Here is an 18,094-nt window from a genome sequence, read left to right as displayed (position 1 = left end):
TTATAATTCACTTTTTGATGGACCACCCCCCCAATCAATCAGTGTTATTTCAGTTTTCCATTGCGCTGACCCCGAGTATTTCCTGGCACACTCACCAGTGGAGCAGGGCCCGTCCGACACCCGGGAGATGAGTCTCTGCTGTTTGCAGGACGCCTGTCGCCTGTAGCACTCGTTCTGGTAGGTGTCTCCGTTGGAGCCGCACACGGGGACGTAGTGTTTGTGGCACTGCGAATCAAACACAATCAAATGTTAATTAAGTGTCAATGTGACTGCTCGCCGCTCACAGGACGGACCGACTCAGAAGCTGTGAACGCTTTTAATGTTTCGTTCAAGAAAAGTTCTCACAGGTTGTTTGAAAGTCAGAATTCACTCGAGGATGTTGTTTTCCTCTGATGGTGGAGACTGAAAGAAGTTCAAGGTTCTTTAGTTTCTGAGCAGAATTTGAAGCTTATTTCTTTGCACATCGATTTGATTTGACAGATTGATTGATAACAAGTTTATCACTGTTTTGATGAAGTTGTGCGAGGACTTCATTTTGGATTATTTAAAGTGTGGTTGTATGATGTATTACGTAGGTCAGAGTATGACCTACTCTTAATGGAGTGCAGTGCAGGAAGCTACACATTGTACTCCTGTTTGCAAAACTTATTTTAGACACCTAGTGCACACTATATTAAGAATAATTTCGCCTCTTTACCTTGCTGTCAGACAGCCAGTATCCAGCTATGCTCTCTCCAAAGCCACCACACTCCTTAATCTTAAACTGGTAAACTGCATTTTGTATAAACACCCCAGTAGATCCATATAAGTGTCGTGTGCAAACCACAAACCAACAAACCGCTGACATTTGGACATTCAAGTTTGTGTTATTGTGCGACTTTGGTGACTCTGAACAAACCTTTTAAAAGAACAACAAACTAACTAACAGATCAGTGCAGCTCCTGTGTTCTGTATCTTGTCACAGCAGTCTGGTTTCCATGGAGAGAGCATAGATGGATAAACCAGCTTCAGTTAAAGCTCTGAAAATCAATCGAGCAAATCAAAAATTATTAATTGATGACAAAAAAAATTCTATTTCAACCCATCAGACGTTGGCATCAGACAACCTGGGATGATAACAGGTTGTTAGTTTCTGTTATGGATTAATAAATCAAATTATTAACAGACAACAGATGTTTATTCAGCCCTGAGTAGTGTCTGCAGGTATTCCCTTCAGGCTGCACAAACTTTACCAGTGAAGCAGGTTCACCACTCACAAGGACAACAACAAGGCATCAACAAAACAAATAACTTGAAATTTTTATAAAGAGAAACATGTTGAGATGTTCAAACGCTGAGACACATCAACAGGATTTTTCTTCTTGTGATGAAAGCTATGAAGACTGAAGAGCTGAAGCAAAAGGAAAAGAGGAGGAGGATTTTATTGTGAAAGTTTATGCTGGTAACAGAAAATGTTTTGAGAAGCCGGTAAAATGACAAGAATCCGTCAGTTATGTAACACGATGTGTGAGAGGAGTTAGAAGTGAAATGTTGAGCCGTTGGAGGAGGATGAGGAGTTTCATTCATTCTGCATGAAGGTTAGGACACAATAACTTGACTCTGCTGTCAGATACAAACCACAGCTGCCAAGGACACATATCAGTGTTCAGCAATCCATATTCTATTAACTCACAGCCATCAATCATTTAGCAGGAATCCCCTGCAGAGGTGAACCCTGTGACCTCTGCACACACTGTGCTAACACGCAGCCAGTGGGAGAAAAGTAACTGATTACATTTACTCAAGTACTGTCCTTAAATATAACTTTGAAGTACTTTGGTTGAGTCTTTTCTTTCCATGCAACTTCTGCTCTCTTTCCGCCCACCATTAAAAAAACGTTCTGCCTCTCAAAAGGAAGTTTTTCTCAACACAGTCACTTCAGAATTTGCTCTTGAAGGGAACGAACAGGTTTATAACGAGTTCAGCCTCGACCTGCTCTATATGAAACAACTCAAAACAAATAACACTTTAGTTACTAATTGTCTTATAAATTCAGATTTTTACACACAAACCATCTGAAGAGTTTATAAAATATGATGTTTTATTATAAATTAAAAGTAGTACAGAGGCAAACTGAGGCTTTGTTTGTCTTTTCTTCTGTAGCTCCCCGTCTCTGACGAACTTTTTCTTTTTTTTTCTTTTTGCCCTTTTCAGATATAAAATGTCATCACCTCATCATTTCATCCTATTAGATACGTGTGAGCAATTATTGTCAGTTGTCACATTTGAGCACCAAAGTGTAATCAATGCATCCTTGGGTCTAAGTGGTTGTTTAAGATATCGTAGCCTGAAAATAACGGCTGTGGAGCCCTAAAAAGTGTTTGTTTTTTTGTTTCTTTTTAAGTTTTTCAAGAATTAAGAATCACAGAAGTCCTTGAGCATACAGTCATGAATGTGGACAAAAATATTAGAATGATCAGTCCAGTATTGTTTGAGATTAGCTGCAGACTAGCTGTGGGGGGATAACAGAATATTTTTTTAAAAAATCAAGCGAACTGTTACATTTAGCTGTTTATCAAGCTAGTGCCTGTATTGTTTTTGAGATTTGACCCTTTGAGGTTGCTGTAGCTGGTCAGTGTGGAGTGTCTAGGTTGGAGCAGGAAGTGAAGTCAGCAGCTATTTGTTCATTTCCACAGAGCAGAAGAAATATGTCCCTGTAAGTACAAGCGTACCATGATCACTATGTTAATTACTGCTGGTGCATTCATTGTAATTCCCCATTAGGAGTTAGACAAAACTGTGTAACTCACACCAAAACTGTCTAGATGGATACACTGCAAATTGAGAAGAGTTTAATTTTAGGTGTTAGTGAAATCCCTTATATTTAACTCACAGCTGCCAAATCATTCGTTTCAAACTGAGACACACAGTTAAATCGACCCTGTTAAGGTCAGTGTAGTGACATCAACTCCAAACTAGAGTTTCTGTCATTAAACCTGCAGACTCTGCTTTGACCTGTTCATATTTCTGTTTTGGCACGTGTTCTTTTTTCAGTTGTTAGCCACTGTTGATGTTACGCTTTAAAGTTTGAAAGGCAGTTTTCTTGTTGAGCTGATAGCTAAGCTAAGCAAGCTAATGCTAACTTAGCTTGCTGCATAGACGAGCAAAATACTGAACACGCTCTGTAAATGAGAGAACATGCAGTGTTTTGTATTGTGATGCACATGTTTTAAAAAGAACATTTAAACCCAACCTGACCTCTTTATTTTAGCAAACATTATTTTTCAAATATTTTTCAGTGATTCAGACAGTTTTATTTACATCCTACAGCGTTAACATGGGGGTAAGACTTATATAGTTATAAATTACTACATTAATGTCTAACACGACATACAAGAGTTAAAAAAGTTTTAAATTTAACTTCAGAAAGAGTCAATAATTACACTAAATTAGTGTGAAGGTGCCAACTCTCCAAAAAGAGTTACATTAAAGAGTTTAAGTAACACCGTACCAATATAGACATGATTTAGGATTGAACTGTCCCTTTAATCTAGGGATGCACCGATACCGATACCAGCATCACCGATACTGTCCTCATATACTTGTACTCGTACTCATAACTCTACTCTGATACACCACAGAAGATCTGTTCTGTGTGATCTGTGGTGTGTATGTGGATTCCAAACCTGATTACTTCAATGTATAATCTTGTGGTATTAATAATTATTATTGAGGCAGAAGAACATAATGTCGGCATTAATAAACATTATGATGAACATAATATAAACTGTGCAGGCTGCGTCCAGCCGGAGCGCTGCAGCTGCGTGCGAGGATGAAAGTTCAGCCTGTGATCTGCGACTGTCTGACTGAACAGCCTCATGGAAGTGATATTTTACAATTTTTCATATTTCAAACCGACAAACCTCATTAAAAGTTATTTGGTGTTTTCAAAGTCATGATATCGAGCTGAGGCAGATTCCACAGTCTGTTCACGTTCAGAGGCTGCTGCTGAGCAACAGAACATTTCATTTGTTAGTCTATTTTACAGCTGCAGTTTTCCTGCTTTGCCTCAAGAACTCAAGAACTTCAACTGTGGGGGGGGGGGGGGGGGGCATAAAACCCAGTAACCTCCCACCCCCCCACCCCCCGTAGATGACACCTGTGCTGGTATTGCATGTGACGTCTGCAGCTGCAGTTTTATGAAAATAAAGTTATGACAAAACTATTGAGCAGTGATCACTCAGTAAACCCAGATTTCTTGGAGCACACGGGGACAGACTCATGAGCTCCAAGAGAGTAAAGAAGGACTGAATCAGATTGTACTCGAGCAGCAGGGCGTCCTTTTGCTCGTTATCTTCAAAGCTGCGCACGCTCGGTTTTGGCAGTTTGTCTCCTTCACATCCAAACTCCAGCTGAGACAGGTGTTTTTTTCTTTTTTTCTTTTTTTTTAGATCATCCTGTCAGGCTGCGTCTTACTTTGCTTCGTCAGAGTTTTGATGAAAAATAGATCAGTCAGTCTAACAGAGAGATGTGGGTGTTTACTGTTGGTAGTAACATGTTTGCGGTTCTCGGCGCTCTCCGGGCTTCCTGCTGTGTTCGTCTCTCGCAGACATCATCACTCAGGCACTTAGCTGAAAACATATTACCCCTGGTGTTATGCTATAATGTCATTAAACTGTCCAGAAGACTCCTGCGTGTCTGTGATGAGGAAAATTTAGCTTCTTAATAAAAACTGAACTTTCAAACAGAAATGGGTTCCTTCATTTGGAGTCTGACTCAACGCAGCATCTCTAAAGTCCTGAACTCAGAGTCGGATTGTGTTTTTAAATTTTTTAAAGACCTTGAAAAACCTATTTTATTATCTGCTCGGCTGACTCCTCTTACAAGGAAAGAATAAATGGGCCAAAATAAAACATTTTATTTATTTAAAACAGAGGAGTCAAACTCAGTTTTATCCTGAGCAACATCAGCATTATGGTCGCCCTCCAGGTTGTACATGTAAGACTATATAAATGTATTTATTAATGATCATGTACACAACTGCAGGAAAACTGAAGGAAAACTGACACGGACTGATAACAATAATAGTGTGTTCAGTATTACTGTCAACATCAATATTATTTTTAAATATTATAGGCAATATTGCTTTCATTATCATGTGTAACAACTTTCTTTCATTTGTGTTTATTAAACTCAGAATTTTCAATTGATGACAGAAGAGGCTCCCTAAAACAATCCCTAAAACACACATATTGTAATAGATTAAAATGTATTACTGTGTTGAGTTTACTAGAAATGAAATAATTTAAATTTTAAAGTATTTGGGTTGGCTTGATCAATCACTTTAATTTCACTGTAATCGAAGTATTTGAAATATTTAAACTCCAATAACTTTTAAATTATAAACTCAAGAAAATTGCAGCCTCTGATTGGCTCAGTTTCTTTGAGTGCTGCTGACTTATTCAGGTTTACAGTGTAGTACTTTTTTATTATGTTTAAAACACAATGTTCAAGACCATGTGCAATATTTTCAATATCATGGGCTATATTATGTTTAGAATTATCATGTGCAATATTAGTTTTTTCTATTACGTTTAATGTCATATTTTAATTCACTGTGTAATATCACTTTCACTGTCACTATTAATATTACTTTTCATCTGGTGCAATATAACTTTTTATTACCTGTCATTATCACTGCCAAAATTAATTTCATTGTCATAACCAGTACTATTTTGTTTAGCTTACTTTTGTGCGTATCTTACTTCTATTGTTATTCTATTAGGCTCCTCCTTCTACACTTAATGTTTTATATTTCACTTATTTGAGGCTCTATTGTCGTTATTCTTATGTCACTGTGATTTTGGAGATATCTGACACAAGATCTTTCATAAAGTAAATAAAGGTATATCTTATCTTATCATGACTTAATAATGAATACGTAGCTTTGAAAGCAGACGTCTAGAATGAATAATGAGAAGCAGACATTTGTTCAACTAATATACAAAGTAGTCTCAGTAATAAAGTCAGAATAACATTAAAGGATGTCTCAGTTTGGTTAACCTACAAGCAAGGTTTCAGATCCCTACTGCTGCACCTCTGCATCATATGTTTCGTTGCTCTGATTGGTTGTATGATTATCCAGTTGCGTCCAGAGGCATTTTGGCCTGCACATGTTGATAACGCCCCTCGGAAGTCAAAAATAAACTCAGAGGTTTGTGTTAAGTTAGGCTGAATAAAATCCTGGCCCTGTCTCCAAACAAACACGTCTGAATAATCCTTTAAAGCTGAATCGTTTCCCTGAAACTTGTTGCTTCTGAATCTAAATGATGACGCTTACTGCAAAAGCCTCACAGAGAGTATTTTCTAATCTGGAGGCAGAGCAGATCTGACGACAAAATCCTGAGATGTGAACGATCATGGAGCCCCCCCCCCCCAAAACACACACACACACACACACACACACACACACCTGCTGCCCTTCTGTTGTAATTACGGTCACATTAGAAAGAAATATGGCAGCTTATAAAGTCAGTGAGAAGAACAACAAACAGTCTCATCAGATGCTGCAGAGCGTGGAGTTAATGAGGTTTTCACTGCGCAGGACTCACTTGGATTGACCGCCAGAAATCAGGATCAGGTGGCAGCAGATTTTTTGCTTTTGAGGAAAATGTTGAAAAGTTGGTTGGTAAGTTTCAAACTAGCTTTGAGGAAGATCAGTTGACAAAACAATCTCCAAGATTTTCATATAAATAATTGTCTGTTAAAGGAGCATTATGGAACAATTGCAAATTGCTCCAAAAATGAGCACTGCTGTCCAAACAGTGTGTTGGAGCCGCAGACTGTATATTAAACCCTGGTAGAATCCCTGTATGATCTATGGACAAAGCAAGTTTTTTCTCCCCTCCTTCCAAAAGTCAAGGACGCTGTAGCAGGCTGCAGGAGCGCTGGAGGAGAGCAAGACTTTAATTTGACAATAACAAGGACGAGTCCTACAATGTAAGTTGATCAGCTGTTTATAACTTTGGCAGTTGTCTGTTATCCTGAAAACAGAAGCTCGCTGCTCTGAAAATACACACTCTGGAAGTTTGACTTATGTGGCTGCCTGACTGACTTTTATTATGAAGTATGAAGTTTCATGTAACTGATAATGCTACAGGAAAATTGCCGTCATTATGATGAAGTGTTTTTTTAAATTAAAGAAAAAAAAATCACCAGAGTGCATCAATTACAGGCCTTCAAATTCAGACTAAAAATAAAAGTCATTACCTGAAGTGGGGCCTCGATTTGAGGTTCACAGTCCATGTGTCTCTGCATGTGACTGCATCACACCAGAAAGGACGAGCGCTTTTAGCCAATCAGCTTTCAGAACAAAGTGATTGTAAAGAGTGAGCAAAATATCTGCAGAGCCAACGTGATATTGATATATGAGTCCATCAGTGTTGAAATTTTCTTGCAGTGTGTGATAAGTGCAGTTTCATGTAGGAACTACTTTTTCCTGCAGCAGAATCTATCAGAACTACTTTAGAATCCACCGGAACTACTTTCTGAAAGTATTTCCTGATGAAAAGGTCTGTGCATTTTTGGTAAGAGATTTTGATTTTTGTAGTAATTTTAGTTATTACTCCATTATATTGGAGATAAGGTGAGAGAACTAGATGGGTAAAGAGAAGGGATGATAACAATTCATCGATGATCAATGAATCAGTTGATTGATCATGTAAACTTTAATCGATCTGCTATCAAATAAACATCTGAAATATGTAGGCTACATTCTTAGAAATAAGATGAATTTGCTTCTGAAGAACCATTTTTGGAAGAAAGAGTTCTTCAAGGATTGTTGAAATCCTCAAAGAACTCTTCCATCAAGGGTTTGTCAGGGGTTCTATGTACCATAATATGAAATTGTTCGTGATAGAACCCGCTGGATATGTTCAAGACAAAACCCTTGGAATATAAACAGGTTCTCTGTAGAATGTCCTGAATGTGTTCTAGATAAAACCCTTGAAATATAGACATGTTCTTTGTAGAACCCCCGATTGGATTCTTGTTAGCACCCTTAGAAAGGTTGAAAGGTTCTGGATAGAATTTCCAAAGAGGGTCTAAGTGTAACCATTGCACCATAAAAGGGTTCTTTGTATAACTGTTCTCAGGGGTTTCCAGCTGAAACCTTTCGCAGATGGTTCGAGGTATAACCCTTTATGTTGGGTTCCTGGAGAGGGTTTCAAGTGAACTTTTATAAAGTTCTAACAGGGACCAAAATGGTTCTCCTATGGGGACAAAACCAAAAACCCTATTTGGTTCTAGTTAGCACCTTTACTTCTAAGGGTTTATATAACGCTTTTAGAGAATCTATGACATGTTGCTGTAGAAAAAAAACTTCGATTGAGGGGAAGTTCTGTAAATGCAAAATGTTTACAATTTTGTAAGTATGATTAATTGATTAATTGATCAATTGAGGAAAGAGCTTACAATTTGCAACCCTAGTAGCACTACAGGCCAGGGGGGATTATGTTTTTGATTTTGTGGTGAAGTGTCCCTTTAAACAGAATGATGTCAGGACTGTTCCTCTGTTTGTCTCCTCATGTTCCTCCCTGTGATGATCAGAGTTACTCTTTTGTTTCTGTATTCAGCTGGGGGCTCGGGCAGCTGTGAAACTCTCTGATGGCGTCCTGTTTGCGTGGACATGAGGAATAAACGCAGGTTTTGCTTTCAGATCACAGAGCGCGACGGCTGGTTTCAAACCGTATCTGTGCGTCTCGTTATTGCAGCGAACCAGCGGCTCTGTGGTGAATTTGTCTTCCAGACGCCGTCCTTCACGCTGCTGCCTTTATTCTGTCGTGTTGTTTGGCCAAATATGCAACAAATACGACGGGCTGACTGCAGGGTAATTCCATTTTGTCTCATATCGGAGGAACAAACAGCGGGGTGGTCAGATCTCCTGATGTGTCTGAGGGAACTTAAGTCTGTTTTTTTTAGTCCAGAAACTAAAATGAGTCTGCAGCCACGACGCTCAGTGGTCAGATATCTAACTCTGAATCAGACACACTACATTATCTCCTCATTAAATGCTTGCTAAAGGCATAGTTCAGGCTTTTTGAAGTTCAGTCAGTGTATGGATGGGCGACACGCCCCCAGTGTGGAGAAGCAGCAGGAGAACCTGTGCAGGAAGCTAAAGAACGTGTCGCTGTGGACAGGATCAGCACCTGTGTTGTCTGTGCTGTCAGACAGACTTTTCTGATGGGAAACCACCATTACACAAGCCAAATATGGCTCTGTCCAAAGATATAAGACTCCTTGCAGAACGCGGGAGTAGGCCTGAACAAATTATCGCAACTGCAATGTGGTCTACTGCAAATATTCAAATTACAAGATGCGATAAATTTGTTAAAGGTAAAATGCTCAGCCCTCAGGCCCCTCTGCTTTTTTTTAATCACCATTATTACATTTTGTTCACCTGCTCATATTTTGTGTTAAATTTAATTTATTTCTGTTTCCCTCCTCTCTCTCTCCCTCCTGCCGACTCTCACTAACTTATTATTCCCTACTTAATTTGTGCCCTAATATTAATAACACGCACGTACACACACAAACACACATGTCCCTAACCACCACCCCTGGCAGTAGCTTTTGTGGTTTTTGATGTTTTCTGTATTATACAATCTGTAATTTAAAAAAGCAATCTTAAAAAAAGGTGAAATGTGTGTCAAAATGCCATTTTAAATTAAATATTGTGTTACTGCAGAGGCGCCCTGGACAACACATCACTCTCGACACTTCAGAAAACATCTTTGTTTAGTACAGATCACTGAAAAAAATTACACACAAAAATGGTTTTAAAGTGTTTTCCAAAGAAAATGAGTAGTAATGATGTAAAATGATCCTTTCCTCTAATATTGCAAATCATATCACAATTGCAATATCAGTCAAAATAATTGCAATTAAATATTTCTTCAAAATCATTCAGCCCTGAACAGGAGTTAGTGGTCTGCTGCTGCCTCGATCTGTTAGTTTGTTTGTTATTGTTGTTGTTGTTGTTGTTGTTGTTGTTGGTAAATCAGAACAAACCCTTTGAAACACAGAAGTTACAAAATAATGCAAACAAACTAACAGATCAAAGCAGCAGCAAAAACAATAACTCCTGTGATCTGTGAGCAAAAATGACTGTTTTTGTCAAAGGAGTCTGGTGGCAGAGAAGAGAGAGAGAGAAGTTTCCTTTCAGAAGAGGGTGTCTGACTGCAAAGTAAAGCGGTGTAAATATTCTAAATGTAGCATCGACAGACTGTTTTTTTTTTATCAAAAATAGATTTTCGTTTTGTAACGTGAGGCACTTGTTCAATGTCATCTACCGCCCCACAGACTCTTCAGTTCCACAGATATTTAATTGCCATGGATGCAGAAAAAGCTTTTAATAGGACGATGTGGAGGTATTTATTCATATTCTTAAAAGATTTGAGTTTGGCAATATATTTATTTCTTGGATCAGGTTAATCTACACTGTGCCAGTCTCTTAAATTCGTACTAATAATAGTTTTTCTAAGCAGTTTTTTTAAAACGGCTGACTCCTCTCATCTCTCTTATTTGCAATTGGAGCTTCTCTCAGCAGCCCTTTCATACAGCACACGTATGTGTGATACTGTAATCGCTAAATGCATGTGATTTACTTTTATATATGACGACGGAGAGTCCGGTGTGAGCCGCCATGTTGGCCCGTTGTTTTTGCCCTCCAGGTCACCGTGCACGTCACATGACTGAAAACTATGAATTCTGAATTTAGCGTACACTTAAATTGATATTGAGTATCTAATACAACTCCATTTCAAATAATCTGAACTATCCCTTTACATGTGCTTTCACATGTGTAGTTTGGTTCATTTGGTTCAGATTAAGGTAGAAAATGATTCTGGTTAGACTTCAAGGTCAAGGTGGCCGCCACTGCTCTCCACCAATAACATCACCAAATTTCAAGCTATTCTGCAATAATAATAATAATAATAATAATAATAATAATAATAATAATATAATGTGACAAACAATGTGACAAAATACAGACAAATCTTTTTGGTTTAGAATTTACAAAAGTTTTGAACTCTTCTCTCTGGATTTTTGGTTCTCCTTGTCAAACTAGTTTATTGTTGTGTTTGTCTTGTGCTTTTGTTTCAGTGAAATAACACAACAACAGATCATATATTAAATAGGACTTAAACATATTTAATATACAGAACATTCAAATGTAACGTATTGCTCCTTTAATGACCTGATTGACACTAAATGTGTGTCTGAAAGGCAACAACTTTGTGAGCATTTTGTCCAGATTAAGGTAGAAAACGATTCATTGTTGCACCAAATGTGCTGCAGTTTGAATAATATTTGTTAAAAACTACAGTGAAAATTACTGAACCTTTTTTTTTTTAAAAAACTATATATTTGTGAGGTGTTTCAAAGGTTCATGTCTTCAGTAGGAGGCACTGGGCTTGAAGGTGAGAGCCACAGACAGGACGTCAGTAAGGGATTTTGTTTAGAATAAGACAAAACACAGCCAACCAGAAGTGATAAAACTGAGAGAAGAAGTAAAAACAATCCTTTCATTTCATCTTTTCTTACCTGGAACTGGCAGACACATTTGAGCTGGGCTCCGTCATCCCTGCAGACGCCTCCGAATCGACAGGTGGAGTCATCACAAACTCTCAGGTCGCTCTTCTTCTCTGACAGATCTGTGGCAGAGAAACAAACAAAGGCAGAGGGTTAAATAAAAAGACAGGCGGCGAGCAGGAACATCAATAAGGTGAATCACACCTACAAAACCTCCACAAGTATCAACGGTAAATTCTGACATCGCTCCTCTGATCACACAATCAGTCAGAATAACACCCGGACACTTTTATGAGTTTATGAACAATAAAAGCAGGCAGAGAGCAGAGCTGCAGGGAAAAATATGGACACATTTTCCCAGAAAAGCACCACAGAGCAGATGATTGTTTATCAGGCAGAGAAATAAGGCTTCATGTCACAGCGGCGGACACCTGAACTACAGGTGAGAGTGTGTTTACACCGGGGAAATAACAGAACACAACAGAGGAGAACACAAATCTGTCAGGTGTCGATCCTCATAGGGGGGATCGTTGGGTTGGAATCAGAAAAGTGCAAGTCTGTTTCCATTTTTGGAAGATCGTCGTCAGTCCACCTTATCACACGGGAATCCTCACGCAACCATGTATTATTCAAACATCTGCATATTAATGAAACAGCTGTATTAACATCTGTATAACAGACTACTCACTGCACATTATCTCTTACATAACACTTCCAGACTTTGTGCTAAGCTAGGCTAAACAAGTCCTGTGTCTGTCTCCATACCGGATGCAATGCAGTTTTTCAGTCATGACTCGCCCTGCTCTGCCTCTGATTGGCTTACCCTGATATCCTTACCCTAACCCTACCCAATCACACTCCTCACACCCAAACCAGCGAAGGCAAAGGGTACAACCAGTGGTGGTGAGAGAACTGAAAAAGTACAAGTACTGGTGTTGGAAATATGATTAAGTAAAAGTACAAAGTATTTGTCTCAGAAACTACTCAGAGAATTAGTTACTTTTAACTGTTGATGTTTAATGCATCATTTGAGTATTTGTGATTAGTTAAGTACAACCCAGTCAGAGTACACAGAAATTCAAATTATATCCATCTTCTTATCTCACTGCCAGCAAGATGGTAAACAAGCATCTGTCCTGCGAGGTATTTTCAATTTCAGCACAATTGGATCTCATCCTGAATCATATTTGCTCTTTACAGTTTGATTACTGATCAGTTTGTAAAATGTCACGACGCGACTCATCGACAACCTCACACACAGTATTTTCTTATCTGGAAGCAGAGCAGATCTAAGGACCAAAAATATACTGAGATGTGAATAATACTGGACACACACACACACACACACACACACACACACACACACACACACAGCTCTGGCAGCTTGTAAAGGCAGTTATGTCTTTTCTGATAATAACAGGCCTCCACAGCTCAGAAATTTGCAGGCGACTTAAATTATCCACATTTTCTTTCAGATAAAAGCCACATATTCCTGCTTCTCTCTCTCTCTTTCTGTGTGTGTGTGTGTGTGTGTTGGTGTAAGGTTCACACAGCACAGCTGAGTGGGCTTTGAAGGCCCATGTAATGGCCTGTAATTACTGTTTGCGGACCTCCCATACTCCTAAAAATGGCTGCTGGCCGCAGTAACAACCAGCCGCAGAGACCCCGAAGCTCCACAGCTGCTGGAGACGATGTGGAGAGAGAGAGAGAGAGAGGGAGAGAGAGAGAGAGAGAGAGAGAGAGAGAGAGAAAGAGAGAGAGACGCTGAGGAGCAAACCAACAAAACTAACCTTCAGATTCAACAAACAAGAAAATAAAACACTTACAGACATGGTTGGAAGAAATCCTTAAATTCATAAGACCACAACAGAAAACATTCCAAGTCTTGCATTTTCTTCTCAGACTTTTAAATTATTGACGCATTAAAAGGTTTGAAATGAAAATCCCCTAAACTGGAGGTTATTCCAATTTGGGAGAAAAAAAAGACAAATTGTTTTTTCACAGCAGGCTGAGTTTCCTGTCTGTTCTGTTCTGTTTTGGATTTTATTCTCAAAAAGTGTTTGAACCTTCTGTGGTTTTTGCAGAGTTTAAACAAAGTGTTGGAGTTCGATAGGATTTGAACTAATCTGAGTCGAACACGCTTTTTGAATCAGCGGGTTCAGTTTTCTAACCTTTTCTAACCCACTATGAGCTGTCACACAGAACCATCAGGGAAGTTCTCTTGTTAGGAAAGGGGCAGGCACTTTCCAAAAAAAAAAAAAAAACTTGGCAGGTGATTGGAAGAACCATCTGTCTCCCATAGGCAAACAGATCAACAAACCATATGACGTAGAACCAATCAATAACCAGTCAAAAACATGCTCTTTTTTACCTGAACAGAATTATATAATTGACAAACTACAGTCGTGCTAAGCTAGGCTAGTCTACCTGACCCCGCTTAACTCGATTCTCCCGAGTCACTCCCATATCAACATGAGTTGAAAATGCAGAAAACAAGCAGAAATGGTTGCAGTTAACAGAGAAAACAAGAAAAAGAGGGCAGAGAGGCATCAGTAAGTGTGCCATCAATTAAACTGACACATCTTTCATTAAAATCAGGATGAAAAGTTCCACACAGGCATTTTTGAGCATCTCACAACTGTTCCAGTCTGTTGTTGCTCCTTTCCCTGCTTGTTTAAAACACATTGCTGCCATCAAATTCAGAATAAAGACATAATTAGTGATGTGATGAGGTAAAACATTAAATATATTGTCTTTGTGCTGTTTTCAATTGAGTATATGTCAAAGAGGATTCGCAGATGATCACATTCTGTTCTTTATGTTTTAAACAGCATCTCAGTGTTTAAAGAATCAGGGTTGATTTCCATATCTGTCCTGTGCGCTGTGTCTCATTTATTACAGGAGCAATATGTAGCAACTGCACATCAAATAAAACAAAACTGTACATTAAATAGTTTGAAATCCTATTTAAGATATGCTCTATGGTTGAAGCATGTTGTTTCCTCCCACCCCCTCCACTCCAGACATGAGGAAGCTCAGGCAGGCTGCAGGAGTGCAAGACAAGCAGCAAATGTTCATCAATCTCCTCCCAAAGTCCAAGATGACGTCCTCAAATGTCTCGTTTTACCCACAATCCAAAGACATTCGGTTTACTGTCAGAGGAGATACCTGAAAAATATTCACATTTAAAGGCACTGAGATGTTTTTCTTAAAAAATGACTCAAAATTATTAATCAAATAATCACGTAAATAATTGATTAGTCGTTCAAGTTCAGCCTGTTATCCTGAAAATAAAAGCCCACTGCTGTGAAAATACACAGTCTGGTGGCCTGTTTCACTGCCTGGCAAACCCTGTTAACATTTTACTCAGTTAAACGGTCATAAACATTTACTCCATATAAACTATTATTGATGATTACTTATGACTCATAAACAGACACTTCATCATTCATTAAACATTCAGCAACAATTTCAACTCTAATTAAGGTGAAACAAGCGAAATAAAACTGTTAGGATGCTGCAGCTGTAGTGTTGTGATCAGAGAAGCAGGTATTTCAGCTTTATTTCTGATGACGTATCAGGGTCATTTTATAATAACTTACAGTAAATATATTACAGATTTCTCCTTTAAAGAAAGAAAAAGCCTGAGCACCAAACCAGAGGCCCAAACATTTTGATCTGTATCTTGATGATTCAGGTCTGTATATAATGTAGATGTCTGACAAATTGACTTTTCAAACAAATTCAGCCCAGTTTTAACCTCTACCAGATGTGACCTGCAAGTCCATGTTATGAAAACCTGCTCAGCAGCCAGGTGGAGGGCTGCAGGCCGAGGCGTCCGGCTGCAGCAGGCTGCAGGCAGTTCATGGCTAATTAAGTACCACCAGCAGCCACATCCATCAGCAGCTCGGAGCCTGGAGGCTGACAAACGCTGCTGATCAGCTCTCAGTGTGTGTGTGTGTGTGATAGAGTGTGTGTTCTGTTTCCTGTTTGCAGGTTTCAGAAAGTCAAACTTTTAATACCCAGACAATTTGGGATTATGCTGAACGACAACTGAAAGTCTTTAAACCTCCATCCGGCGACAAACACAAATGCAAATGAAGCGTCTGTGCTGCGTTCGGACCAGAGTGTGTTTTCACTCTGAAATGTGTGTGTGTGTGTGTGTGTCTAGGCTGTGTTATCTGAGGAGCTCTGCTGATATATTTCTGTGTGTGTGTGTGTGTGCGTGTGTGTCGTCGACCCCGGCCGTGTTGTGTTCAGGTTCCTCGCCCTCATACATTTTACAACAGAAACAGGGATTTGAAATGCACATAATTCCCTCTTTTGGATCAGAGCAGAACTAAAGAAGCTGACGGAGCGTGGCAGCAGCCACCGCCCGGAGGCGCATCCACCTCCCAAATCCCCCGAGCCCCCAGCCCGGTCGTCATGGCCACCCGGCCACCGCCACCCCCCCTGGCTCGTTATCTAACCCCGCCGCCCCACCCCACCCGACTCCTCCGCTGCAGCCCTGACTCCAGGAGAGACGGACGTCAATACTTCATCTTCTGTCTGCTGCTCCGAGGCCTTCCACTGACTCCACATCCTGTAACCCTTTCACTGCCGCAGCTCACAGACAGACAGTTCATATTTCACAGTGTTCCTCTGAATCCAGTTAGTGACCAAACAAGCTCACAGTTTCACTGATTGACAATTACAAAACAAGACCTGTTGAAGCTCAAATTTTAAACATCCACCAAACACTTTTGAGTGATGAAGAGACCAACAATGTCACAGCTATGAAACTTCTCACTCCCAAAGCATTAAATACAGCAGCTGGGTGAGAGCCCCTATGTTTCAGACTATGATGCTGTAGGTACCCTTTAGCATCATTTCAGGAGGTGCAGCCTCAGAGTTGTGTTTTAATGCACCATCAAAGTCAGGTGACATAGTACAAAGAGCAAGAAAGTCTTTGGATGAAGGATTGATGATACAAAATGTTCTGCAATGTACATAGGTTATGCATCAAATGTGAGTTTCTCAACTATGGTCCTTTCCTAATCAATTACTTTTTGTACTTTTATTTTGAAAGTCTACTCTGACATGATATATTTATTACTGTTGATCTGACTGTGGAGCTCTGCATGTGTAAAACTGACACTACAGGCTTGCAAATTAAGTAACTGTTTCCCTTAATCGATCATTGGTAACATTAAAGGGATAGTTCACCCAAAAATGAAAATTCAGTCATTATCTACTCACCCTCATGCTGACTGAAGGTCAGGTTTATTTCTTAGTCATTAGTCTCCCAAATAACTGAAGTGAATGGTGACCAGTTTTCAAATGTAAAAACCAACTGGAAATAAAAGATAACCGAAGTCTCCTAAAGCTCAAACATGCTGTTTGCACATGCATGTGAACGTGAATGTGGCTCCAAGCTAAGGACTAAGGCTTTAGGAGTCTTGGATTACACCAGACGAGCAGTATGGAGGCATTTTATCTTTTTATTCTGTTGGGGTTTTTTTACGTTTGAAACATTCACTTCCATTGTGTCTGCAACACTGTTTTCCCATGAAACTCACAACAAACTAAGCCCGACCTTCAACGGCATAAAGGATGAGACTATTAATTTATCATTTACAAAAAAGAAAGAAAAAATGCCACCCCCTCCCCACCCAATCAAGTTTTATTTCCACAGCAACATATTGCACATTCCCCGATCATATTGTGTGGCTTATTAAGTGCATATAAAGACAGAGAGGCCTACACATGTAATTGAATATCAGATAACATACAGAGCGTGAACAACTTTCCTCACAACAAGGTCTGTGGATTATCTTTAGCAACCGTCTAATGTTTTCTGAAAAGATACATTGGTTTTAAATTTTTCAAGTGTATGTTTTTGATGCTTTGAACACAAGCTGAGCGCCATCGTGTTCCATTATACTGGAGAGAAGACAAACATCTCTACATCTAGATGGAAAAAAACAGCACCACAGGTAAGTGTTGTCAAAAAATATCAAAATATTGATATATATTGATACTGAATATTTCAAATGCTTTCAGTACTCATCTTCCAAAGTACTGGTGCACTGCTACCAGCTTCTCTCTGACAGCAAGTCAAGATACACACACACACACAAACACACACACACACACACACACACACACACACACCCCTGCAGAGCTGACATAGCCCTGCCTCCTCTCACTGACTCACAGTGCTGTCTTCTTCTGTTTACTTGTCTCGTTTGCTCCAGTTGAATATCCATTATCAAGTTATAGCCTTGCTGTATTATTCATTCATTCATTCATTATCTTCCGCTTATCCAGGGCCGGGTCGCGGGGGCAGCAGTCTGAGCAGGGACACCCAGACTTCCCTCTCCCTGGACACTTCTTCCAGGTGTTCCGGAGGGACCCCAAGGCGTTCCCAGGCCAGCCGAGCGACGTAGTCACTCCAGCGTGTCCTGGGTCTTCCCCGGGGCCTCCTCCCAGTGGGGCATGCCCGGAACACCTCCCTAGGCAGGCGCCCAGGAGGCATCCGATA

The 18,094-nt window shown here is 39.7% G+C and overlaps 1 protein-coding gene across 1 annotated transcript in view; it reads right to left on the bottom strand.

The window, feature by feature from the left end:
• The window catches only part of tmeff1a (transmembrane protein with EGF-like and two follistatin-like domains 1a), a 115,676-nt gene that overhangs the window by 52,513 nt on the left and 45,069 nt on the right, over positions 1-18,094 (bottom strand). Inside the window, exons 2-3 of the mRNA XM_084732123.1 lie at positions 11,584-11,693; positions 96-225 (exon numbers count right to left, since the gene is read on the bottom strand). Coding sequence (XP_084588249.1) covers positions 96-225; positions 11,584-11,693 — 240 coding nt within the window. The remainder of the gene's footprint in view (positions 1-95; positions 226-11,583; positions 11,694-18,094) is intronic.

Source organism: Lutjanus erythropterus, chromosome 12 (genome assembly GCF_056507025.1).
Source record: "Lutjanus erythropterus isolate fLutEry1 chromosome 12, fLutEry1.hap2, whole genome shotgun sequence".
Classification (NCBI taxonomy): domain Eukaryota; kingdom Metazoa; phylum Chordata; class Actinopteri; order Lutjaniformes; family Lutjanidae; genus Lutjanus; species Lutjanus erythropterus.
This window is presented reverse-complemented; position numbering and strand designations above follow the sequence as displayed.